A 27,578-nucleotide genomic window follows, 5' to 3' on the forward strand; every position below is an offset into this window, starting at 1 on the left:
ACCTTTCTTAATATTTTTTAACAAATTGCCAATTATCCTGTTGCGGAACATTCGTTTACGAATGTCCCTAAACTGTTGTTTCCTTCTACTATCATGCACAGAGTTATCTCTTGCTCTAGCAGTAACATTTTTCATTGGCCTTTCCTTTCCGTTTAAATTGCTTCTCTTTTTCTGGACTGAAACATTTTCTGTAGTAATACTTTTTTTACTACAAATATTACTTATGAATGATTTCGTGGTCTTACCTGGTGTTTTCTTGGTGACTTGACAACTTTTTTTTGTAGAGGACTGCTGCAGTATTTGAAACACCTGCTGTCTTTGACGTTTTGTAGCCTTTCTAATTCGAGCCTTAGTTGGCATTTTCAAATTTTGAAATGGTCTGCAGTTGAATCTGTGGTAAAATATAATAAAAAATGTTATTAACCACTATTACCAAACAGTAAATCAATAACAGTCGTCAAAAACTTAACACACTACTTGACATTTTTACATAGAATATTTTTTAGTGCTTTGGCAAATTTAGAATACACAAATAGCAGAAAAGAAATGGAATTCTTCTTCATTTACCTGTCCTGTTTTATATGTGAATCTGATCTAATTTTATGAGCATATTTTAATATTTTATTGAAGACACTACACATAACCTGTTTTTGAAGGTGTGTTTAATTTAAAATTAAACAGTTTACATTTTTACTTTTCATTTATTGTAAATTTTAAAAATAAATGTTTATAGTTCCATAGGCTCAAGCAGGTCAGCTTCCCACCCTATGTCATACAATTCTGACAAATCTGCATCCTCATCATGTTCTTCTTCATCCTCAGGATTTAAATCATCCAAGGGATCTACTTCCACTGATGTTTCAATTACGAGTTCAATGATGAGGTCGAGATCAACTGATTGCTGATTGTCGCTCATGTTGATGTTGTCGTTATCTTTAAAGAAAGATAACAACAATGAGATGTTGCAGAGTAAGAGACAAATCTCAGAGATTATAATAGTAAAATTGTTTAACAAGAGTAACATTTTGCAGCTATTATTTAGCCATGTCCAGCGATGCTGAGGAGGTGAGGCCTATGTCCAAGTTTTCAGTGAACAGGACTCATCTCTTCTTAACCTTGGATAAGCCTCACCGACTCTGTGTCCCCTGCTCATACTTAAATGTACATGGGCAGATTTATGCTAAGTGGCGCATCCCCACGGATGCACCAGTTAATGTGCACCGCTGCTCTGCCAGCCATAGTGTGCCGAATTTACAATGTGGAGCACCATTGAGCAAAAACAGCACAGATGCGTCACACATCTGTGCCGCAAAAGCAGCACATTGCAGGAATCACGTCATAAGCGCGACATGTCTACTGCAATGCACAGGAGGAACCCTCACATTGCATGGTGCATCACTTCTTATGCCTGTTTCAAACAGGCGTAAGGATTTGATTCAGCAATGCTATAAAGCTGACTCAGTGAAATCTTCTAAATTTCACTGTGTTAGTTTTACAGGGCTTTCTTGCAAATTAATGCATACCTTGCAACAAAACACCTATATGAAAACTGACGCAGTTTTCATGTGGCACAGGACTTTACAGCATGACACATCTGCCTAGATGCATCAATTTTTAAATATGTCGCCACATAGCAAATCTTTTGCACCACCGCTGCGTCACAAAAGTGACGCACAGCAGCGCAAAAGAGGCACACGGCTATCATAAATCTGTCCCTAACATGTTAAATGATTGATTCAGGATGACGATAAGGTGTGGCCTATCCAGAGGTTTGTTTAAGGTGAGGCCTACTCAGGGTTGCAGATTACATTTACGCTTGTTGAAGAGTATAGAGGAGATAATACATGTGAAGGCCTACCAATGAAGTAAGTCATGACCACTTCACTCTTGAACAAAGGCCACACCTCTTCTGTGTCCATGGACAGACCTAAACCTCATCTGCACAATGTCATTCGTAAACTTAGCAAACACAGGTGATGTAATTGAAAAATGTGGAGTTTCTTTTCCTCATTTCACAATCACATCACCTGTGTTTCCTTTGCTTAGGTATCTCATAGTGCAGATGGACTGTAGCATATGAAAGAGTACACAGAAGTTGAGCAGTGTATACAACAATTTTGACATTTACAGAAGATTCAGCTTCTTATCTTGTTGGAGATGAAATGAGGCCTGTCTTGCAACATGGTGCATCTTTTCCATCACTGCTGCATCGGTTTCATGTGGCACGGGACTTTACAGCATGACACATCTGCCTAGATGCATCAATTTTTAAATATGTCGCCACATAGCAAATCTTTTGCACCACCGCTGCGTCACAAAAGTGACGCACAGCGGCGCAAAAGAGGCACACACCTATCATAAATCTGTCCCTAACTTGTTAAATGATTGATTCAGGATAACGATAAGGTGTGGCCTATCCAGAGGTTTGTTTAAGGTGAGGCCTACTCAGGGTTGCAGATTAAATTTATGCTTGTTGAAGACTATAGAGGAGATAATACATGTGAAGACCTACCAATGAAGTAAGTCATGTCCACTTCACTCTTGAACAAAGGCCAGACCTCTTCTGTGTCCGTGGACAGACCTAAACCTCATCTGCACAATGTCATTCGTAAACTTAGCAAACACAGGTGATGTAATTGAAAAATGTGGAGTTTCTTTTTCTCATTTCACAATCACATCACCTGTGTTTCCTTTGCTTAGGTATCTCATAGTGCAGATGGACTCTAGCATATGAAAGAGTACACAGAAGTTGAGCAGTGTATACAACAATTTTGACATTTACAGAAGATTCAGCTTCTTATCTTGTTGGAGATGAAATGAGGCCTGTCTTGCAACATGGTGCATCTTTTCCATCACTGCTGCATCGGTTTCATGTGGCACAGGACTTTACAGCATGACACATCTGCCTAGATGCATCAATTTTTAAATATGTCGCCACATAGCAAATCTTTTGCACCGCCACTGCGTCACAAAAGTGACGCACAGTGGCGCAAAAGAGGCATACACCTATCATAAATCTGTCCCTAACATTTTAAATGATTAATTCAGGATGACGATAAGGTGTGGCCTCTCCAGATGTTTGTTTAAGGTGAGGCCTACTCAGAGTTGCAGATCAAATTTACGCTTGTTGAAGAATACAAAGGAGATAATACATGTGAAAGCCTACCAATGAAGTAAGTCATGTCCACTTCACTCTTGAACAAGGGCCAGACCTCTTTTGTGTCCGTGGACAGAGCTAAACTTCATCCTCACAATGTCATTCGTAAACTTAGGAAACACTGGTGATGTAATTGAAAAATGTGGAGTTTCTTTTCCTCATTTCACAATCACATCACCTGTGTTTCCTTTGCTTAGGTACCTCATAGTGCAGATGGAGTCTAGCATATCAAAGAGTACACAGAAGTTGAGCAGTGTATACAACAATTTTGACATTTACAGAAGACTCAGCTTCTTATCTTGTTGGAGATGAAGTGAGGCCTGTCTTGCAACATGGTGCATCTTTCGCATCACTGCTGCATCGGTTTCATGTGGCACGGGTTTTTTACAGCATGACACATCTGCCTAGATGCATCAATTTGTAATTTTGTCGCCTCGTAGCAAATCTTTTGCACCGCCACTGCATCACAAAAGTGACGCACAGTGGCGCAAAAGAGGCATACACCTATCATAAATCTGTCCCTAACATTTTAAATGATTAATTCAGGATGACGATAAGGTGTGGCCTCTCCAAAGGTTTGTTTAAGGTGAGGCCTACTCAGGGTTGCAGATCAAATTTACACTTGTTGAAGAATACAGAGGAGATAATACATTTGAAAGCCTACCAATGAAGTAAGTCATGTCCACTTCACTCTTGAACAAAGGCCAGACCTCTTTTGTGTCCGTGGACAGAGCTAAACATCATCTGCACAATGTCATTCGTAAACTTAGGAAACACTGGTGATGTAATTGAAAAATGTGGAGTTTCTTTTCCTCATTTCACAATCACATCACCTGTGTTTCCTTTGCTTAGGTACCTCATAGTGCAGATGGAGTCTAGCATATCAAAGAGTACACAGAAGTTGAGCAGTGTATACAACAATTTTGACATTTACAGAAGACTCAGCATCTTATCTTGTTGGAGATGAAGTGAGGCCTGTCTTGCAACATGGTGCATCTTTCGCATCACTGCTGCATCGGTTTCATGTGGCACGGGTTTTTTACAGCATGACACATCTGCCTAGATGCATCAATTTGTAATTTTGTCGCCACATAGCAAATCTTTTGCACCGCCACTGCGTCACAAAAGTGACGCACAGTGGCGCAAAAGAGGCAAACACCTATCATAAATCAGTCCCTAGCATTTTAAATGATTAATTCAGGATGACGATAAGGTGTGGCCTATCCAGAGGTTTGTTTAAGGTGAGGCCTACTCAGGGTTGCAGATCAAATTTACGCTTGTTGAAGAATACAAAGGAGATAATACATGTGAAAGCCTACCAATGAAGTAAGTCATGTCCACTTCACTCTTGAACAAAGGCCAGACCTCTTCTGTGTCCGTGGACAGACCTAAACTTCATCTGCACAATGTCATTCATAAACTTAGGAAACACAGGTGATGAAAGTGTTTTTTTAAAGCCTTTGCACCATTTTTGGGTCACTTTTAACATGGCTATGTAACTCAAAGAATCAAAATCTAAATTTGCCAAGCACAGGTGGGAGCATATTTACAAGGAACTTTCCCCACGGAGAAAGGTCTTCAATTAAAATGGGAAAAATAACATCAGAGACACTCAAATGCCTTATAAAGAAGCAGACACCATTATTTCCTTGTCATAAATTTTAAAAGCATTCCTTTTCCTCAAAAACGATTTTCAAGTCATAATTTGAAAACACTGCACAGCTCCTATGTACAAAAACACCCTGTCAGTACTAATACTTCACATTATCTCCAATTACAATTTCTCAAAGAAACAAAATCTATTTGTAAAACACTTGAGACAAAGCAACATTTTAAAAACACAAATTTCTTCATAATTTTCTCCTTAAAGCATACTATTCTCTATCTAAATTAAATAAATCTTTTCTCACCTTAGCAAATACTTTATGAGTTTCAAAACAGTCTCAGAAATACACCAATTTGTCTTCAGCAGAACAAAGGGTATGCACTCCAGACTGCAGCTATAGAAAGCACAGAAATGCTGTAATTCATCACACATATCTCTCATGTCACCCAATCAAAACTCTTCCCTCACTTTTTTCAAATCAAAACCCTTCCCCCCTCTGCCCTCTCTGCCTTTTTTGCATAGCAACCACCTCCTGGAAGACCTCTGGTGTTTGCAAGTTCACACAACAATGTTTCAATTGAACTCTGAACTCTCAGTGCACCTGCGTATCCAGTGCAATCTTTCATTAAATGATTTTTTCTTGACCATTCAAATTACATCTTTCAAAGAACTCATCCATGCACCCTAACTTTCTGTTTTCAGCAATCAAAATCCACCAATCACTGTTACTGCTTCATTAACACAGAAACTCCACAGTTTTTTTCATTTTAAACTCTTATTTTTTAAACTGCCATTTCATTACCACACTTCATCTGACTGCAGCAGAACCTTCTCTCACCATGTTTTCTGTCTGGATTGTTGGACATAGTTACATCTACTGGGCTCAAAGGTATGCTGAGAACAGAAATTTACCTAACCTCAATTTACAAGATGTGGAAATTAAGTGGTTTGGCCACAGAGGATTAAAATGTCACCAATTGATACCATTGGTGAAAACCTTTATGCATTTGCCAAAACCTGACCTGTTAATTGTGCACTGTGGAGGTAATGATTTGGGCACTTTGACTGGAGTAGGTCTGGAAATGCTTTTAAAGGACACCTTTGAGCAATTAATGGCACTTTTTCCTCAAACTGCCTTGGTATATTCAAATATATGCCAAAGACAGAAATGGAGGTGGTCGAACCAATTTTGTCCACAAATTGAGAAGTCGAGGAAGCATGTAAACAAATCTGTTTCAGCTTACATGAGAGACCATGGAATGGGCTCCGTGTACAACAATAACTTGCGTTATTGCATGCAAGATATCTACAGAGGAGATGGAGTTCACTTCTCAGATGAGGGCAACAGAATTTTCATTCTGAATTTAAGACTATGCATTGGTACCTACTTATAAGTACCTAAATGTACCATAAACCCAAAAGCTCTTCTCAGAGCTACACTACATCTGATCACTCACAATTATTATTTTACTCTAACTTTTTTCACTAATTTTCAACAAAGTACGCTCCCCGGAGCGCTACCCGGTACGCGAACCGGAAGCTAACCGCGCGAAATTTCTTAAAAAAATGTTTTTTTCCCACACATATGGGCCTCCTCAGCCACCCTCAGAAAACCTAGGGGGTCAAGATACGTCTACCGTACCCCCTTCTACCCATTCTGAACATTATTTGCCCTCCATCTTGTATCTTAATTCGACTGAAACACAAAATGGTGGACTCCCGTAACGCTGCTGGTTCGCGTACCGGGGCGCTCGCCAGTTCGCGTACCGGGGCGCTCCCCGGGAAGCGCTCCATTAAAAAAGGTGGGAAAGTAATTTACAGAAGAAACCCTTGAGACACTTTCACCAAATATAGATTTGCTCATACTACATACCAATCCCTACCATTTTCACAAATTTGGTTGAAATTCCATTTAGCCATTTAGCCTGTAGACCTCTCTAAATACCCTGAGGTAAATTACTTCACAAAACACATCTGAAGTGTTGGAATTGACAACCAATTAAAATGTTACTTTCATTTTCTATTTTTTTTTTACCTGACATTTGATTGGTTATGTACCTGAATATATATAAAGGAAGAGAAGGAAACACAGCCATTTTGACTACTACTTCCTGGTGTACATTTCAATAGGATTTTCACTAATCACTTCAACTTCTTTGTAAAGGTAAGTTGTTATTTTAAAAACTGAAGTATATTGTGCACTATAAGTTAATATGGTAAACTTTTTCTGATAGTTATTTACTATCCCTCTGTAGTAGTTATAGATTTAGATAGACTTCTCTGTTATAGTTATGGATGGAGTTAGGTTTCTCTTGTATAATTATGAATTTACTTACGTTAAATCACATACACTTTTTTATATTCCTACTTCCACTCTGATACTATACACTGCCCAAAGATAAATTCACTGTTAAAAACTGCCTATCTAAAATTAATCCCAACAGTGCCCTATCTCTACTAATATATTTTTTATCCAAATTTCAGACAAAATGGAAGGCGAACACAAAGTTTCATTTGAAATTGTCCTGCAAGAGACCAACCAAGAAATAATTGATCCAAATTATATAGAATTTATGGATGAAACTTGGGACCAAGAACTACTGCAATGTGTGCAAGCAGTAGATGTCCTCCTTGAAAATGAGGACATTTTACACACTCAAACATTACAAGCTATGTTCAATGAAAATAACGACATTTCAGACAGTGAAATGTTAGACATTTTATTAAATTTTGAAACACAATAAATAATTGCTTAAAAAATAAAGAAATAAAAAAATAATCAACAAAACCAACAATTAATTAACATACAGTATTTGAAAAGTCTATCATTCTTTTTTCCTTATAGTACGCTCCCCGGGCCGCTTCCCGGTTCGCGAACCGGGCGCTATCCACGCAAAAAAAACAAAAACATTTTTTTTTTGTTGCCCCGCGGTGCCCTTTTAAAGCCTCCACATCAAACCTAGGGGGTCAGGGAGGATCTACTATGCCCCCTTATGGTCATTTTCGCCTTTGTTTTGGCCTCCTCTTGTCTATCGATCCTACCGAGAGACAAGATGGCGGCCGCTCCGGACTGTTTAGAATGTTGACAGACACCGAAGAGCCAATCAGCTTCGCTTCGCGAAGTTCCGTTACGCGTCAAGTACGCGAACCGGGGCGCTGCCCGGAGCGCGCTTACAGATATATATCTTTTTTTGAACGTTAATTTCTCAAAATCCACTGGAGCATATATATTGAGACCTAGCAAAGGCACATCGGGCTAACAGTCCCTACAATTTTGCCAAGTTTCGTGCAAATCCATTCAGCCGTTCGGGCTAAAAGTGAGGCCAACCGCCCTATGGAAATGAACATGGGAAAAACGCGTTTTGGGACCCCCCTTTTTTCTCGGCCCCCCCTTGACAAACCCCCCCCAAATTTTTAGGGCCTGCCCAGAAACAGAATGTTCCATTTTCCTGAAAATTTCAGCCAATTCCGTCCACAAACGCCAAAGATATTAGACATAGAATTTTCAAAAATCCCGTAGAGAAAAAATCCTAACTATATATACCTACTGGCGACCGCCAGTAGGTAATATATATATATATATATATATATTAATAAAAGCTCACGCGCTGCTTCTGCGAGGCAAACCAGGCCACACCAGCAATTCTCTTCAAGATGCTTTTATTAAAAAGATTTCAGGCATAACGCGTTTCGAGTCCTATGACTCTTTGTCAAATGCCAGTTGCTTGTGCATCAGAGGGTTCGTTAAAGGTTTATAAAAAACGTAGCTTCTTAAACACTGAAGAGGGACCAAGTCCAAAATTATTCCAGATTTAAGGGGACAGTTCAATCGCCACTCTTAAGTGTTTCAGACACTTTCATTACAATCCAAGCTGCAAAGATGAGTACCAGTTAATGTTTTCATGGTTATAAGTAACCCACAAGTTGTTCGTTTTCAATGTTTCCTTTGCATTGGTATCTCGAGGTATTTCCTTTCATTTAATGGGACTTCAGTTCCCAGAGTGCTCTTTCTCTGTCCCCAGTCATATATATAAACAGAGATCCCTCATACCCAGTGGCAAGGCATTTTTCTGAATGTCATAACAGCGACCGCACACTTCTCGAAATGTTTCTGTATTGACCACGTTCCTGTCAGTGTACGAGGCAGTAACAGGGAACAAAAATTATGTAGACTCGAATCGAGATACATAATTGATCTACACACCATTATCCCCTTTGGCCTTAACACTGAAGAAGAATTATCTATACATCTTGGATAACTGAGCTTTGATGTTTCTGCAGTTAAAATACAGCGATGTCTCTGTATACTTGTTAGATATTCTTGTATTATGGTAAACATATGGTAAGCATATGAGCTTTTTCTAGGGTTTGAATTTAAAATTGATCATGAAAAGAATGAGTTTAATTTGTGAATAACACACCCGATTTCCGAAAGAATTGATTATTCTGCAAATATCAATGCCCATTCAGTGCCTAATTATGTTGTAAATAATGTATATAGATATGGTCTTGCCCATTCAGGGCTCAATTTTGATGTTTATAGAATTAGTGAAGCGGGATGAACTGTCACTAATGTACATAGAAATTCGTTTTGCATATAATTATGCTATGTACATTTGACCTAGAGTTTGCATTTCTTTTGTAAGAATGAATTTTGAGTTTTTTTGACTCTTATTTTGTTTTATATACATACGAATTGATGTATACACTGTAAATAGACAAACTCCAAAATGGCCACCAGTGACGATAAAAATGTTCTGTCGCTTTCTATGTTCATGAATTGTGGGCTTCCGAGCAAAAAACGTAAGATTTGCATGTATAAAATGGCGGGAGCATCTATCTGCGTTGACACAGTGGAATAGGGCACGTATGCCGAAACACGTCCTGTTTGTGTGTACATAAATATCAAGATTGCTGAAACCTACCACTAGAGTGCGGCCACTTCCTTCTTGATCGGGGAAACTTTGGAGCTGATATACATATATATATATATATGAGGTATGTCAAGCTCCTATTGTCCACCAGCGCTGCAATCTGCCACACAAACGAACAGGAACCAACGAGACCCAAATTGCGGTGCAAAGTTATTTTATTTCTTCAAACCCAGCACCAGTCCGCCACGACGCGTTTCGGCTAAAGATAGCCTTGTTCACATGACATCACAGAAGCATTCAGGCATCTCCATGATGTGCCCTGTTATGAGAGGGTGGATTACCGTCGTTATAATCAGGCTAAAGATACCCTGAACAATTTGCTGTCAAAGTGGAAGAGAGATGGAATGATATCCAATAAAGAATTTAAATTCATGAAAGTAGAAATTCCGATAACACCTAGGATATATTTCATGCCCAAAGTCCATAAAAACTGTACCCCTATACCCGGAAGGGCGATCATCTCTGCCATTGGCAGTATGGGAGAACACATTACTGAATATGTGGACTTTTTTTACAGGGATTTGTGAAAACTTTACCCACATTTATAAAAGATACCGGTAACTTTTTGACTTAAGTTGACAACATGGTTTGGGAGAAGATCTCATGTTTATAACCTTAGACATAGAATCGCTCTATACCAGCATAGAACACCAAGCGGGTATGAATGCAGTTGATTTCTTTTTAAACGCCAGGCCGGCAGAATGCTATGCACACAATAAGATGCTCATTGAGGCCATCACATGGTGTTTGAATAATAACTTCTTTGTCTTCAAGGAAGAAATATATCTTCAAAAAAGAGGAGTGGCGATGGGAGCCTGCTTCTCCCCCAGCTATGCGTGTTTACACGTTGGCTGGTGGGAGGAGGAGGTCCTGAAACGTGAGCATGCACAAATGTACAATGAACATGTACTTTAGTGGCTAAGGTATATAGATTACATTTTTATTGTCTGGCGGGGAGATGCCAAGAGTGCCACGGATTTCATTTCTGACAATAACCGTAATTCAGTCAATTTGAAATTTACATCGCACCTTAACATGTGGATGTTAAGGTGTTTATCAAGGAAGGGAAAAACACTACCACACTCTATAGAAAGGTCACTGCTGGCAATTCTATCCTGCATGCCAGCAGTGCCCCTATGGTGAATTACTTAGGTTCAAGAGAATCTGTAGTGATCAAAATGAATTTGAGGTTTGTGCACGTGAAGCCCTCAACAGATTTCGCGCCAGAGGATATAATCAAAGATGTCTTCAAGTAGCCTTGAATAAAGTTAATACAAGATCCAGAGAATCCCTATTGCCTAGAGTAGATACCATCACTGAATCAGTGAATACGGAAGTTGAAACGCCAAGATTAATAACGACATACAGTAGGCAGGAAAGGAAAATTAGGTATATTGTAAAGCAAAATTGGCCAATAGTCTTGACCGATGGGGTGCTTGCTCCAAGACTCCACCAAGCTCCTACGATCACTTTTAGGAAGGGACCTTCCATCATAAATAGTAAAAAACAGCGCTGAAAATATTACCACCGACATGGGGCTCTCTTCTAGGAAGGGGTTTTATAAGTGCAAGTCCTGCAGGGCCTGTAAGTTTGGTACTAATACTACCCACCACAAGACTCCCTTTAGTCCAACAGCGGTTGCTATATATGGGAATTTCAATTGCAGAACAGACTTTTCAGTTTATGTTCTGACATGCACCTGTGGCCTACGTTATGTGGGCAGTACAAAGCTACAGGTGCATGTCAGAATTTTACAGCACCTACGTGCAATTTTCAATAGCGACCCCCAATACCCAGTCGCGAGACCCTTCAAAAGTGAACATAATAATGAGTTGAAGTGTCTTCAATACTATGTTATAAAGGCAGTTCCTAAACAGAAGAGAGGAGGTTATAGAGAAAAGAAATTACGCCAGTTGGAATCTAAAACTATAATTGAATTAGATAGCATGATTCCGAATAGCATGAACAATACAGAGGACTTGCACTATTGTTTATAGATCTACATAAGTACCATCTCAGATCGCTGAAGCATAGGAGTTTTTAAGGTTTTTGGTCGTTCTTAAATTAATTGTTATGTCATCTGTCTATTCTTAGTATCTTGTATCAGAGCAGTATATATTTCCACAATACTTTCTCGTTTCTTGCGTGCTAAGACAATAAGAGGCAGAATTTGTACGCTTCCTGGTTTTAGGTTTTTTATTACAACACTTAACTGTTTTTCATGGTGATATAAAAATGTACTGGTGTTTTAAAAGTGGAAAAAAATAAGAAAATATAAAACTGAAGCACTTACACTTTTTAGGGGAATAGGCCCACATGCATCATTGTTACATTTTGCACTTCCTAATTTGCGAAAAATAAGGAATCGTAAATTAAGAAGTGCAAAATGCTATGCATCATTATTTTTGGTATTCATTTGTGATTCGGTAAAAATCGCAATTTTTACCGAATCCCAAATGAATACCGAATTCTTAAGTTAATTTTCGCAATTCCCATTGATTCCTATGGGCCAAAAGGCCCATAGGAGTGAATGGGAAGGCATCAGCAAATTGCGAGTGGCACTTTGAAAATTTCATGGGTGCAGGGGGGGGTCCAAAGGACCCCCCCATGCACCCCTGAAATGTATTTTTCGCATCATGTTTCACACACACATGTCCTAAGGACATGTGTGTGTGAAACATGAATGTTGAAAAAAAAAATTTCAACATTTTAAACACTTTTTCCAAATTTACCGAGTGGTTCAACCACTCGGTAAATTTGGCACCCTAATTGCGAATTTGCACTTCTAAAAGTAATGATGCATTGCTTTTAAGAAATCGCACATCTGCATCTTCTTAAAAGCACCCGCAATTTTAGAACTCGCAAAAATGTTACAAATTCTAAAATTGCTTCATGCATCCCAAAAAGCACTTTTGCATTCACAAACGGCCGATTTTAAGGAATCGCACCGTTTGCGACTACAAAAATGCTTGATGCATGTGGGCCATAGTGTTTCAGGCTGGAAATACATTCCTTTCTTTTTTTTTTCCATAAGCACTGTCACTTTAAAGGCAAAATATTCGCACACTCTTTGTGAGGTGTTATGTTTTTGAATCTACAAACTGAAGAAATGTTTTCTTTGTGAGTGGCATTTATTCCACTACAGGATAGCTCTGTTTTGCGATATTTGCACAGGAAATTAGATGATTTGGGGTTAATAACTATATTATTGTACATGGTAACAGTTTACAAATATGCATCATTTTTGCACATGTAAATACTGGTTTTATACTTCAACAAGACTCTGGATTTATCCAGCTAATGAGTTTTAGTGATACTATTTTTCAGCACTATTGTATATGGGGTTTTCAGTGGATGGCTTTTTAACAAAAATAGGGCTTTACCCATGTTTATGTATGTATTTATTTGATCTATTTATATATTTATAAAAAACTCTATGTGCAATATAATTTAATTTACAGTTTACTCTTCATCCTATGATGATAACCAACTATGCATCAACGCAATAATTTATCTGCATTTATGCTGTAATTTACATGCTATCCAGGACAAAGAGAAAAGAAAACAGACTGTAATGAGGTGAATCCAAAATGACCTTAGGAAGTGTTTTCTTTAGGTTTAAACATCACGTGGTGTTTGTTTAAAAAAATAAATGCATTTAAAAACCATGGCAAAATATATTCCTACGTATGTCAGCAAGAACTATAGCAGTCCGAAACGCGTCATATCGTGATCAAATAAAAAGGAAGAACTAGCCGTATTTGTGGTTTGTGTCCCTCTCTTTGCCGCTTGGAGATTGGAGTGGAATTGGAATTGGTTACATATATATATATTTCTAAAAAGAGCGGGGCGCACTCCCTGCTGGCTCACTCCAATTGCCCCAGAATGCTTCACATCATTTTCCCGATTGTGATTGGGACATTACGAAATAAATGATGGACAAACGCTGGTATTTCTGTTTGTATGCAGTCATTTATAAATGCCGGAAAGTCTATGACAAAGGGCTGGAGCCCGAGACGCATCAGGATCTGCTGATGTTCGATGCATGGGTATTTTCCCCTAATTGGAGTGTGCCAGCAGGGAGTGCGCCCGCTCTTTGTGCAATTGTGGAACAATATATAAATATGAATATATATATATATATATAAATTACCTACTGGCGGTCGCCAGTAGGTATATATAGTTAGGACCTAGTTTCCATAGGAAATCCGCAACATTCTATTGGGAATAACTTTGGCGCCGGTTCATAAATCTCCGCGACTTTCTCAAAGAAGATGGCCCGCTCCGCTCCTTCCCTAAAAGTTTTGGGGGGATTCGTCAAGTGGGGCTGAGAAAAAAGGGGGGTCGCAAAACGTGTTTTCCCCATGTTATTTTCCATGGGACGATTAGACACGGCTACAGCTAGAACCACTGAATGGAATTACACCAAACTTGGCAAAATGGTAGGGACTGGTACACAGTACGGCCTTTTGTTTAAATGGTGTAAATCCCTCCAGTAGTTGTTGAGAAAATTGAATTTGAAAAAAATTGATATATCTATATAAGCTTACTGTAAGCTTACTGTACTCTGTACCTTCCCGAGTACGAGCTGCATTCTGATTGGCTGCCAATGTCTGTCAACACTCCAAAACAGAAATTGCTGGCAGCCATCTTGTACCTCGGTAGACTGAGGCACAGGAAAGCAGAAAAACAAACGTGTAGAACTCAAAAATAGGGCATGGTAGAAGCACCCTGACCCCCTAGACCTGCTCAGGGGTCCCACAAGGACCCCCCAGGCCCCAATTTATTATTTTTTTTAAATCGTGGGGTACGCCATCTTAGAACCAATATACATGATAGCACCTCATTAAAAAGCATTGCCGTTAATAGAAGGTTTTAGGACTTTAGTTACATTATAAATCATTTGTTGATGGTACCATACTCATTTTAGGAATTGTGGTGTGTTCTAAGGTGATTTTACCATGTGAAAAAACCTTCTGCTGGGATATCATGAATCATGTTTGAAAGAAAACTATTATCTCATGCTTTTCCCACAGTGGTTTGGAAGGGGATCTATAAGCTAAACTGAAAGCATATTTTCTGTAAATTCACATTATCTTTCTCATTCATGTGAGAATGAAGTCTGATATTCTCAGTAAAACATGTACATCCAACAAGGACAGAGACTGTCAGTTGATTCCTTTGTGTTCTACTGCAGCTTCCTAGAGCGCTAACAGTCCTACTTATTACAAAGGAATGGCACACCTGAAGCCATCTTGATTGGAATAAAGTGGTAACTCTTAAAACATTTAATTTAAAAAGGAACAAAATGAGGGGTATATTGTGCCATAGAAAGTATGGTTAGTGCTGCAGAAAGACAAAATAGGGGACATTTTGAGTGACTCCTCAAATCCTCTTCTATTTCATAAAAAAAATTCTGACATGCAGTCTCCCAAGATGGCCACAAGAGATAAAAGAGCCCAAATGTAGCCCAAATATCACCCAGATGTAGCCCAAGTATAGCCCAATGACAGAATGTCCCAGAGTGTTCTAAAGAACAACTAGAACGCTAACAGCCCTACTTATGACAAACGTATGGCACACCAGAAGCCATCTTGACTGGAGTGAAGTGGTAAGTCTGAAAACATTTAATTTAAAAAGGAACAACATTAGGGGGTTCATTTTGCCATAGAAAGTATGATTAGTGCTTCAGAAAGAAAAATTAGGGCACATTTTGAGTGACTTCTCAGATCCTCTTCTATTTCATTAAAAAAATTCTGACTTGCAGACTGAAACATGGACTTTGAATACCAGCAGCAGACTTCCCTGGTGAGCAGTAGCTTTACTACAGTGTTCTAATGAGCAACTAGAGTGCTAACATTCAGAATTTATGCCAAATGTGTGACACATCTGAATGCCTTCTTGATGGAACCAAAGTAAACAAGCATTGAAAATGCAATAGATCTCGCCCTCGTTTAAGTTAAAGCCATTCTGTTTGTAATGAGGTGGCTTTTTAGCTTTGCTTTTATTAGTGTTTTTCAAACTTTCATGTAAATAACATGCATATGTATGCATATATGTATATGTATGCATGCATTTATATTTGTATTTATATAGATATGCAGATTATATATGTTTATATATGTATGTATATAAATACACATACATATATATAAATGCATATGCATATATATATGTATATGTGTGCGTGTAGAGAGAGGTAGAGAGGTAGAGGTGTAGTGGTAGAGAGGTAGAGGTAGAGAGGTAGAGGTAGAGAGGTAGAGACTAGTAGAGAGAGAAGTAGAGAGAGGTAGAGAGGTAGAGAGTAGAGAGTGAGTAATAGAGAGTAGGGAGTGAGTAGTAGAGAGTAGTAGAGAGCAGTAGAGAGAGTAGCAGAGAGTGAGTAGTAGAGAGTAGTAGAGTGAATAGTAGAGTGAGTAGTAGAGAGTAGTAGAGAGTGAGTAGTAGAGAGTAGTAAAGAGTGAGTCGTAGAGAATGAGTAGTAGAGAGTAGTAGAGAGTGAGTAGTAGAGAGTGAGTAGCAGAGAGAGAGTAGCAGAGAGAGAGAATAGTAGAGAGTAGTAGAGAGTGAGTAGTAGAGTATTAGAGAGTAGTAGAGAGAGACTAGTGGAGAGTGAGTAGTAGAGAGTAGTAGAGGGTGAGTAGTAGAGAGTAGTAGAGAGAGAGTAGTAGAGAGTGAGTAGTAGAGAGTAGTAGAGAGTGATAGAGAGTGAGAAGTAGAGAGTGAGTAGTAGAGAGTAGTAGAGTGAGTAGTAAAGAGTGAGTAGTAGAGAGAGAGTAGTAGAGAGTGAGTAGTAGAGAGTAGAGAGTAGTAGAGAGTGAGTAGTAGGGAGTGAGTAGTAGAGAGAGAGAGTAGTAGAGAGTACTAGAGAATGAGTAGTAGAGAGTGAGTATTAGAGAGTAGTGGAGTAGTAGAGAGTGAGTAGTAGAGAGTAGTGGAGAATATTCCCAAGTTCGGCACAGCACCACTTGCACAACAAGTCCAATCAAATCATATCACTTAGAGTCCTTATTGAAGCGCTGAATCTTGGTGTATATTCAAATGCTTTTATTTTCCTTAAGTTTATGTACCACAGCCAGCCGATGCGTTTCGGTCTGTACAACAGAACTTCTTCAGGGCGTTCCTATTTTCTTCAAGTTATGTCGGTATCCTGTTGTCATATAACTAGATATTTCTTCCAAATGTTAGACGAGACGTAAGTACATTCTTATTCAAAGTGACTAGGTATTAATTTTACCCACACAATTCGGGCAGACTTGAGTAATTGATAGCATCCTCAAAGTCAGTCTTTCAAAAATTCCAAAGTATAGGACATGATAATCCAAATCCAAATGTTTCTCAACAAAAGTCATTTTCAATCGTTCGGAATATCTGTGTTTGGGCAGATATGACCTACGGACACGGTTTATGACTTTTCTTGAGAAACATTTGGATTTGGATTATCATGTCCTATACTTTGGAATTTTTGAAAGACTGACTTTGAGGATGCTATAAATTACTCAAGTCCATGGATGCTGCTGGGAACGCCCCAGCAACACCCATTGCACACCCCTTCAACGCAGGACACTGCGTTAAAGGGATTGATATTTATCAGGCAGGATTACGCCACAAAAGGTGGTTTAGTCCTGCCTGATAAATATCACTCAGTCTTCTGTGCCACCGGAACGTCACAATAAGTGCATCATTCATGACATGGTCAGTGAGATCACTGATGACATCACTGATGACATCTCAAATTACATCACTGATGACATCATCCATGTGACAATCAAATACACCTCATCACACACTAGTATAATCTTTCATCATTCACTGTAAAATAGAAAGTGCCATATTTGAAACCATTGACACACCAATAGACATTTCTAAACACCCACTCAGTTATTCATAGAACTATACACACATCTAATCACTTACCTATACATTCAGTGTTATATGCTGTGAATAAGCAACAGAACACTATCAAATATACTTATACGCCTATTTCAACATTACACACCAGCACACATTGTATTCACTTATAAAGACATCCTTCTGACTTATGCAAACAATTGATTATGCTTACATTTACTCACCTACACACTTATACAAACACCAATTCATCTATTTATATAGATAGTAACTCACACTTAGTGTGTTATAAAATCACTATTACAAGTATACAGTTATCCATATAGTGACTCATACAATCACTAAGTCTTAGGCACACTTAATTAGTTATAATTGTCACATACCCTGCCTTTTTTTCAAGTTTAATGGAGATGTACCATTGAGAGAAATATTTCATCACCACCACACCCATAAACATATACACTCACTGAAACAACTGTTATAACATGTAGTCTTAACCTCGTATACCTACTGAATGAACTATTCACACATTTTTTTGGCAATCACACAACCCCACCAAACCACATAGACATTCATTTACCCATACAAATACTCAGTTAAGAAACCAATAACAAATATAGTCTTTAACATAGCAATTAAGACAAAGCAAAAAAAGACTTTCACACAGTTTAGTAACTGCACATTATATATAGTGAGACTCTACAAATTAGTCAAGGAAACAATCAATGACACTGTTACTAAATCCACCATCCACACATTTATATTTATATATTCACTCATTCTTCAATGCAAAGTAGTGTATATATAATACATATTTAAATATCAAAGCAAACCACATTCACTGGATGATGTCATCAGTGATGTCATCAGTGATGTCATTTGAGATGTCATCAGTGATGTAATCAGTGATGTCACTGACCATGTCATGAATGATGTAATATGTGACATCATCAGCAGTGGATTGCGGGCGCGTGAGATATAGTGAGTACAACTAACTATAACGGGGGAAGTTCAATGGTTTTGTATGAGTAAAATGTCCAGCTAACTATAATATATTTATATTTATATATACGTGCCCGAATGTGCGCGGACCTTCGCGTGCGCGAGCTGCATGCTGATTGGCTGCCAATGTCTGTCAATTTTCCAAAACAGAAATTGTTGGCAGCCATCTTGTGCCTCGGTAGACTAAGACACAAGAGAGCAGAAAAACAAACATGTAGAACTCATAAAGGGGGCAGGGTAGAAGCACCCTGACCCTTAGGCCTGCTCAGGGGGTCCCACAAGGACCCCCCAAGGATTTTTTTTTTCAAAAAAACACGGGGTGCGCGTACTGTGCGTGCACGGGTCCACGTACATACGCGTACAGTACGTGGACGGTGCGCGTACCTTTCCGAGAAAGCTGCATGCTTATTGGCTGTCAACAATCCAAACCAGGAAGTGTTGGCAGCCATCTTGTGCTTATAGACTGAGGCACAAGAAAGCAGTAAAACAAATGTGTAGAACACAAAAAGGGGGCTGGGTAGAAACATCCTGACCACCTAGGCCTGCTAAGGTGGTCCCACAAGGACCCCCAAGGCCAACATTTTTTTTTTTTTTTTTAAACAGTATGTTTTTTTTAAAATTACCCCCCAGGGGGACAAAATTGCAGGGGCATAGTGATAAAGAAGTGTGGGGGGTGCCCAATCCACCCAAACTGACCCGGGTACCGCCGCCCTCCGGGGTAAAGCAACACAGCCCCCTGGTGCATACTGGAGGATCCTGGTGGGCTAGTTGGCCCCAGGGACCCCCAGTATGCAAGGGGAATTAGTTCCCCCTCTGCAAACGTGCCAGTGGGCTGCGTTGCAGAGAGGTGTAAAAAAGGGTGTGGCCTCATTACACCTTTCTGCAATGCAGCCCCCTGGCGCATACTGGAGGCTCCTGGTGGGCTAGTTGGCCCCCAGGGACTCCCAGTATGCAAGGGGAATTAGTTTCCCCTCTGCAAACGCGCCAGGGGGCTGCGTTGCAGAGAGGTGTAACAAGGGGCATAGCCTCATTACACCTCTGTGCAATGCAGCCCCCTGGCGCATACTGGAGGTTCCAGGTGGGCTAGTTGTCCCCCAGGGGCCCCCAGTATGCAAGGGGAATTAGTTCCCCCTCTTCAAACATGCACGCGGGCTGCGTTGCAGATAGGTGTAAAAAAGGGTGTGGCCTCATTACACCTCTCTGCAATGCAGCCCCCTGGCGCATACTGGAGGTTCAAGGTGGGCTAGTTGGCCCCCAAGGACCCCCAGTATGCAAGGGGAATTAGTTCCCCCTCTGCAAACACGCCCGGGGGCTGCGTTGCAGAGAGGTGTAAAAAGGGGCGTGGCTTCATTACACCTCTCTGTAATGCAGTCCCCTCGCGCATACTGGAGATTCCTGGTGGGCTTTCAGGTCTTATATAGTTAGGAATTAGCATTAAAAAAACCTTTGAAATTCACTGAAAAAAACCATAGGTTTCAGGCCTTATATAGTTAGGAATTAGCATTTAAAAAACCTTGCAAATTCACTGAAAAGACCATAGGTTTCAGGCCTTATATAGTTAGGAATTAGCATTTAAAAAACCTTTAAAATTCACTCAAAAAACTATAAGTTTTAGGGGTGTTATAGTTAGCTGGACATTTCACTCATACAAAACCATTGAAATTGCTCCTATATAGTTAGTTGTACTAACTATATTTCGCGCACCCGCAATCCACTGCTGATGATGTCACATATTACATCATTCATGACATGGTCAGTGACATCACTGATGACATCTCAAATGACATCACTGATGACATCACTGATTACATCATCCACGTGACAATCACATACACCTTTTCATACACTAGTAAAATCTTTCATCACTCTTTGTAAAATAGAGAGTATCATATTTGAATCCATTGTCACAGCAATACAAGTATCTAAAAACCCACTCTGTGATTCATAGATGTATACACACATCTAATCACTTACCTGTAGATTCACTCATACATGCTGTCAATGAACAATAGAACACTATCAAAAATACTTATACACCTATATCGACATTACACACCAGCACACATCCTATTCACATATGAAGTCATCCTACTCACTTATGCAAACAATGGATCATACTTACATATTTACTTAGCTACACACTTATACAAACACAACTTCATCTATTCATTTAGATAGTAAGTCATACTTAGTGAATTATAAAATCATTATTACAAGTACACAGTAATCCAAACAGTCACCGACACAATCATTGAGTCTTATGTATACTTATTTATATACAACAACTGACACATACACTGCCTTTTATTTTTCTAGTTTGTTGGACATGTACCATTGAGAAATATATTTGCTCATCACCAACCCCATAAAGATATTCACTCACCCAAACAACTGTTAGAACATGTAGTTTTAACTTCATATATCTAGTGAATCAACTATTCACACATCTTTGGGCAGTCACACACCCCCCCACTGAACCACACACACATTCACTCTCCCATACAAATACTCAGTTAACTAATCAATAACTAATATAGACTTTCACATAGCTAGTAACCAACTGGAGAACCCGTTTACACAACAACTGACAAAGTGATACAGATATTCACACAGTATAGTCACTATCCACTATATTTAGTGAGACACTATAAATTGGTCAAGTAAACAGTCAATTACACTGCTACTAAATCCTCCATCCAAATATTTATTTTTATATATCCACTCATTCTTCAATGCAAATTGTTATATATATAATGCATATTTAAATAACGAAGCAAACCACATTCACTGGATGATGTCATCAGTGATGTCATCAGTGATGTCATTTGAGATGTCATCAGTGATGTCACTGACTATGTCATGAATGATGTAATATGTGACATCATCAGCAGTGGATTGCAGGTGTGCGAAATATAGTTAGTACAACTAACTATATTGGAGCAATTTCAATAGTTTTGTATGAGTGAAATGTCCAGCTAACTATAGCACCCCTAAAACTTATAGTTTTTTGAGTGAATTTTAAAGGTTTTTTAAATGCTAATTCCTAACTATATAAGGCCTGAAACCTATGTTTTTTCAGTGAATATATATATATATATATATATATATATATATATATATATATATATATATATATATATATACTAGCTTACGCGTTGCTGCAATCTCATAAGAAAGAAAATTCAAGGAAACTCGTTATGATAACATTCAATTTACATTGTGTCATTTTTATTGAAACTTATTCATTTTAATATGGAAAACATTTCAAAGTGTTGTTTTAAATCTATTTATTTATTTGAGTGCTTGTGGATACACAATATTTTTTGTTTTTCCGTCTGGTGCGTACATGAATAAATCAGAAGGTTTCCCGACGCGTGATCTGGCCACATACACTTGTCCATGTGAGAAGCACGGATTCTCCAAATCTAGTCCACACACTTGCAGCGATTGTCCTTGTGCTTTGTTGATGGTCATTGCAAAAGCGAGTCGCACCGGAAACTGTAAATGTTTGAATTCAAAAGGCATATCTGTTGGGATCATTGGAATACATGGCAACAGTACATCTACCCCCTTAAATTTCCCATTCAAAATTGTAGCTTCGATGACATTGTTCATCATCTTTTTAACTGAAAGTCTTGTACCATTGCAAAGTCGTGGTGGATTGATGTTTCGGAGAAGAATGATCGGCACGCCAATTTTCATTGTTAAAATGTGCAGTGGCATATCTGGCAAATCCAGTGAATTCAAGAATTCCGTTGGGTAATTGACAACTTTGTCTTGATTCATCACAGTATCAATGGACTTATACATTGTCCATTCACCTGGTATTCCGTAAATGGAAAAATTCATTATTCAAAAGATTATGAGGGCCCTGGGGGGCCGATATTTAAAAAAATGTTATGCCAGAAACCTTCGCGGGATTGTACTCAACAACTTCCCAAAGTTTCATGGCGATCAGATGAATAGTGTAGTAATGCATATGCCAGAAACCTTAGCGGGACTGTACACAACAACTTCCCAAAGTTTCATGACGATTGGATGAATGGTGTAGTGATGCATAAAGGACAAACAGACAGACAGACATACATTAGTTTTTATTATATATATAGATTTATTTACTTACATATATATTGAGACAAAATAGAACTGCTTGCAGAATCCATGTTTTAGGGTATGCCTTGTTTAAAAGTCCTTTCTCTGAGTTTAACATATATTGGGCCTTTAACTATCACGTAAACGTCAAACTAGTGAAGTTCTGTCTGTTGCTGTTGTTTGTACCAGTCCTTTTCTTTTTTAGTATGATGGAGCCCTGTGTTGTATCGGAGAAACACAGTATTTCTGGCCGTCAAGAGTGAGGAGCTGGTTGCAAGTCCTATTTTAATTCCATAGGAGCTGGTAATGGGAATTACTGGTGTCGTTGGGATTGCAAGTAATTTAGGAACACCACAACGTATGGTCACTGGGATTGCAAGTATTTTAGGAACACCACAACGTATGGTGTGTCACCCAGATACTTCCCAGGCCCAAAGCAGGGAAAATGTCTCAGTGATACCTGCAAAAGTAAACAGGAGAAAACATGGCATACATCTGTGCTGAAACACTGATTCCAGTGTGTTAGTCCTCGTAGTAATCTACCCACCTCCGGAACCCAGGCTATAGGTAACTCTAATGATAGGAAATTATGGACCGAATAAGGGATCACTCTTAGTGCGCCACTAAGTATACCAGCTGCTGGAAAAGTCACTCTTCCAAGAGTCTGTTAAGATGTCCCCATTTCATGAGAAAGCTGAACAGTTTACTGTTCTAGGAGACCTGTATAGAGGTGTGTCAGTTCAAATCCTGATCTACCCAACACCTGAATTCCTAACAATGCAGACGAATTTTCACAGGTACTGTGGTTGACTTTCACACAGAGAATCACTGGCTGGATCAGGGTTTTGTATCAAAACAGTGTTTGTGTTTACCAAGACTTTAAGATTGCATGTTAAGATAAAGATATTTACTTGTGAAGGTAGGACTGTTTTGAAGCACCCCAGCCCTTAACTGCAATTAATTTAAAACCGTCTTTCCGTTGTGCAAATACCATTGAAACAGGGCGTGAATATGTCTGCATCTGCACTCCACGGTTCATACCATCTCTTCTCTAACACAAGCACTTTCGCTTTTGCAGAGGATAAGATCTGGACTGTGGTGGGCCACAATAACAAAGCGCTCACCAGTGTCCAAGGGTCTACCACCGAGCGCCCGTACTCCATGTCCTTCGACTACGGCAGCAGCAGGCAGCAGCTGGAGGCCATGATCAGCAGCGCGGAGTACTGCGAGCAGGAAGTGGCCTACCACTGCCGGAGGTCACGGCTGCTCAACAGCCCCAGTAAGTAAACACTGCCATATTTTCTGGTAAAATTGTACTGATTGTGCACTTGGCTTGTAGCCCCACGTGACCTGGCTTGTAGCTCTAACTATGGTCTGAAATGAACAGCTTAAGTAGATTTCGACTCACTGAGCTCGGTGGCAAACATACTGTCAGGTGTAATTATGTACTGAATCACATTTCTGACGCATGTTCCATCGTGAATATAAAATACCTGATTGACGTGAATAATGCTTGGAAGACTTGCTGTGAAGGGGTAACGATTGGATTAGAGTATATATCAAGTGTCTATTTTCGATGTATTCTTGTGGTTTGTATAAATGCATAGCTAATCAGTGACATCTCTCGAGCTGAAATTTAATTGAGGCATAAAGTGGGCCACCTACAACATTTACACACACACACGATTGTGTAAAATGTTTAAATCTGACGTTGTATATGTGCATTTATCTTTCTATGTATATATAGCTTATATACACCTGCATTCAAAGTCACATTAAAACGTTTTAAGCAAGCAGCACTGTTTTGCTGTGAAGATGCATGCCCTAATTGCAAATTAATGTGTGTTGCAAGGTGCAGCAAGGTGCAGTGCTTTTCTTAGGCTGCCTCCCAGCATTGCGGGTGGCCTTGTGCTGCTTGGTAAATCTGTCTTTAGTATTGGTTTGCTGTTGTGAGACCATGCATGACGCAAAGGCAGCGCACTGCTATGGTAAATCTGGATCTAAATGAAATTATATCTAAAGAAGCCTCTGTTGACGCAAATATAGAGGCACAACTTCTTCCGTTCTAACTCAACTGCCCGAGAACAAAGATTCCTCAACGGAGGGTATCAAGCTAACCCATTTTGGAAAACCTTCCTGTTGAAAAGATGCCAGTAGGTGTTCATCTTATGAAGGAAAACACAATAACAAGTCAGAATGCACACATTTTGAAAAAGAAGGGTGTGATACTTGACCGACGCACCTCACACCTGATACACATGGAGATACAGTAAAAATTACACATTGCTGGGTCACAGTGAAAACTGAGAATTGACATGTAAAATTGAAAAGACTTCAAAACGTTATAGTTTGAAAACCAGTTACATTTAGCTGAGTGAAAAACAACTGCTGAAAAGAATTTCACGGCACAGCAGCCAAACATGTCAATAGCTAGCCATTAATCCATTGGATCATTGATAGAGTGATGTACAAACTGAAGTGCTCACTAAGGTTTGGCATGTATCAGCCGCAGCCCGTGGAGGGAGTTATGGTGGGGCAGGGAGGCGGGGAGGGGTAGGGGCAGGGTGGAGGGTTCTAAAAACCGGCATATGGATAATTGCAGGTCAGTACACAATTTATTTAATATAACAAATTACATAGAGCGCACAGCATGGCAAAATGCGATGCTCTGCGCGCTTCCAATTTCATTTTATTAATTAAATTGTGTACTTACCTGCAATTATCCATATGCCGGTTTTTAGAACCCTCCACCCTACCCCTCCCCCTCCCCGCCTCCCTGCCCCACCGTAACTTCCTCCAGTCGGATCCTTTGATGGATAGGGGCAATTCAGACTGGCAAGATTTTATACTGCTGTGGATTGAAAGAAACCAAATGCAAGTCCCTCTGTTAATGAGATAGTCCATGACAACAGACTCCCAGAATTGTGGTGAATCTGTATGGTCCTGTAGCCGAGTTCAGCTGGCTGCTTATCTTGCACGTTTTGTAGTGTTTTCAGTAGCACTGCTTCAGGAATACAAGAGTGATTGATGAGGAAAGGCCTCCGTTTCCCCTCAATGGAGACCAGGTTCCCGTCCCCCAAACCCCCCCAAAAACTCTTGGAGCAAGGCATGCTTCATCTCAGCAGATGGGATGTCTAGCCCCACATGTTTCATCCAGTGGGGCGACACTTAGTACAATAAAGGAACAATCTTGATATCTGACCTATAAAGTATTCTGTAGAAATCCTTATGAACAGTTTTACCCTTCAAATTTCAATACAGGATGTTGAGGCGAGACGCACAAGGGTGAACTTCCACTGGGAAAGTCAGGCCCTATAGCTTTTCCCTGTAAATCCTCGAAGCATTCTGGAAAATGTGTTCCTATATTTATGGGCAGGTACGAATGAGCTCCCTGAACAGAAGGATTCATGTTTTATAAAAAAATAGGCTACAACCAATAAAAAATAAGACTCCCAAAGCAAAATTTTTACCATACATTTATGGTGTCGACTTAAAGCAGGGGTGTTAATGTTGAGGAGAAAGCGAATAGCGAAAGAGAGCAAACATGCATTCTTAAACAGTTCCACAGGCTGTGACATACAGTATAAGCAAGTGGAATAACAGAAAATGACAGTGAATACACAGTGTTTGAAAACAATGTCACTTGCCGGTTTTTCAGGAAGCGGGTATTAATTAGTTTAATTTATTTTGTTTATTTTGGAACTAGAAGGTACTCCTTAATAATCTGTTTCAATGATAGAAGTCAGCCAAAATCCAGCAGGTGTTTCTTTCACGTCTTTATAATTTCAGATAGATTAATGTGCAACCATAATCAAATGTTAAAATTACAAGTTTCTTAGAAAAATAACATTATTGTTAGATATTCATGCAACTAGTACAAAATTCAGATTTGTGCAAAGTGCGACACATCTTAAGATGTGCCTATTGGAGTTTTATCCTACTTACTAACCAGAGCTTTACCGGGTTTTACCTGCCTTAAACTTATGGGCAAACAGCACAGGGTTCGTAATTTGCACTTGTGAAATTCAGGCCAAATGGAATTTCTAATTCGGATGCTAGTGTGGGAAATAATATTAGTCGCATGTTTAAAGTAGGGCGTTATTAAGAAGCATGACCGTCTGCTGACGAATCAAGAAGTAGATGACTAGAGGAGCATTACTGGTACTACAATTAATGAAACAAGTTCGAAATAAATAAGAGTGTCCATGACACACACCTGAAGGAGAGGGTGAGGTGCATGACTTCATAAAGGCAACAGAGAAGAAAAAAATGCTTACATTTTTTACAAAAATATGCAAGCGAGAAAATATGTATTTTTGCCATTGAGAAATTGAGTGATTGCTAAATTATAGGCAGAATAGGACTTTGAAAAAAAATATAATAATGTAAAAGTAATAGACTAACATTATTGGGCATGCATATCAAGCATGAGAAGGACATGAACCTTGGCTAGCCTGATGTGACATAAGTGAAACTGAAGGTTCAAAGGTAAGAGTTAGGGAAGAAAAGAGGAAAGTATAAGGCACGAAAAGTTAACAGAAGAAAGTATGTGAATGCTTCGCGAGTTGATATATGTTAAGGTAAAACAAAGATTAAATTAAAGATCGATTTTAGAAGACCATCTGGCATAAGGTACTCAATAAATATTGGAGAAGCACAACATAACGGAAGTGAAATTGTTCACGAATAAAATTATCAGAATAAGAAAGGTAGGGCACCTGCACAAACTAAAGAGGATAATTTGCTAGCTTAGGCATGCTACGACCAACCATGGTACCATTAAAATGAGAAGATGGTGGTAAACATGAAAATCCAATCAGTTTATGATTACAGTGAAGCCTCAGAGGCTCTGCCCAAATAATTATTACTAGTGACAAAAAGCAGAATAGAAAATAGGCAATGTTCCCTTCTTTCGATACTTAACGAGCTTGCCCTG

General features: G+C 39.2%; 1 protein-coding gene across 1 annotated transcript in view; it reads left to right on the forward strand.

Moving 5' to 3' along the window:
- The window catches only part of LOC144824265 (contactin-associated protein-like 5), a 1,259,345-nt gene that overhangs the window by 836,997 nt on the left and 394,770 nt on the right, over window positions 1-27,578 (forward strand). Inside the window, exon 13 of the mRNA XM_078683400.1 lies at window positions 23,721-23,921. Coding sequence (XP_078539526.1) covers window positions 23,721-23,921 — 201 coding nt within the window. The remainder of the gene's footprint in view (window positions 1-23,720; window positions 23,922-27,578) is intronic.

The sequence above is a fragment of the Lissotriton helveticus genome, chromosome 3_1, assembly GCF_964261635.1.
Source record: "Lissotriton helveticus chromosome 3_1, aLisHel1.1, whole genome shotgun sequence".
Classification (NCBI taxonomy): domain Eukaryota; kingdom Metazoa; phylum Chordata; class Amphibia; order Caudata; family Salamandridae; genus Lissotriton; species Lissotriton helveticus.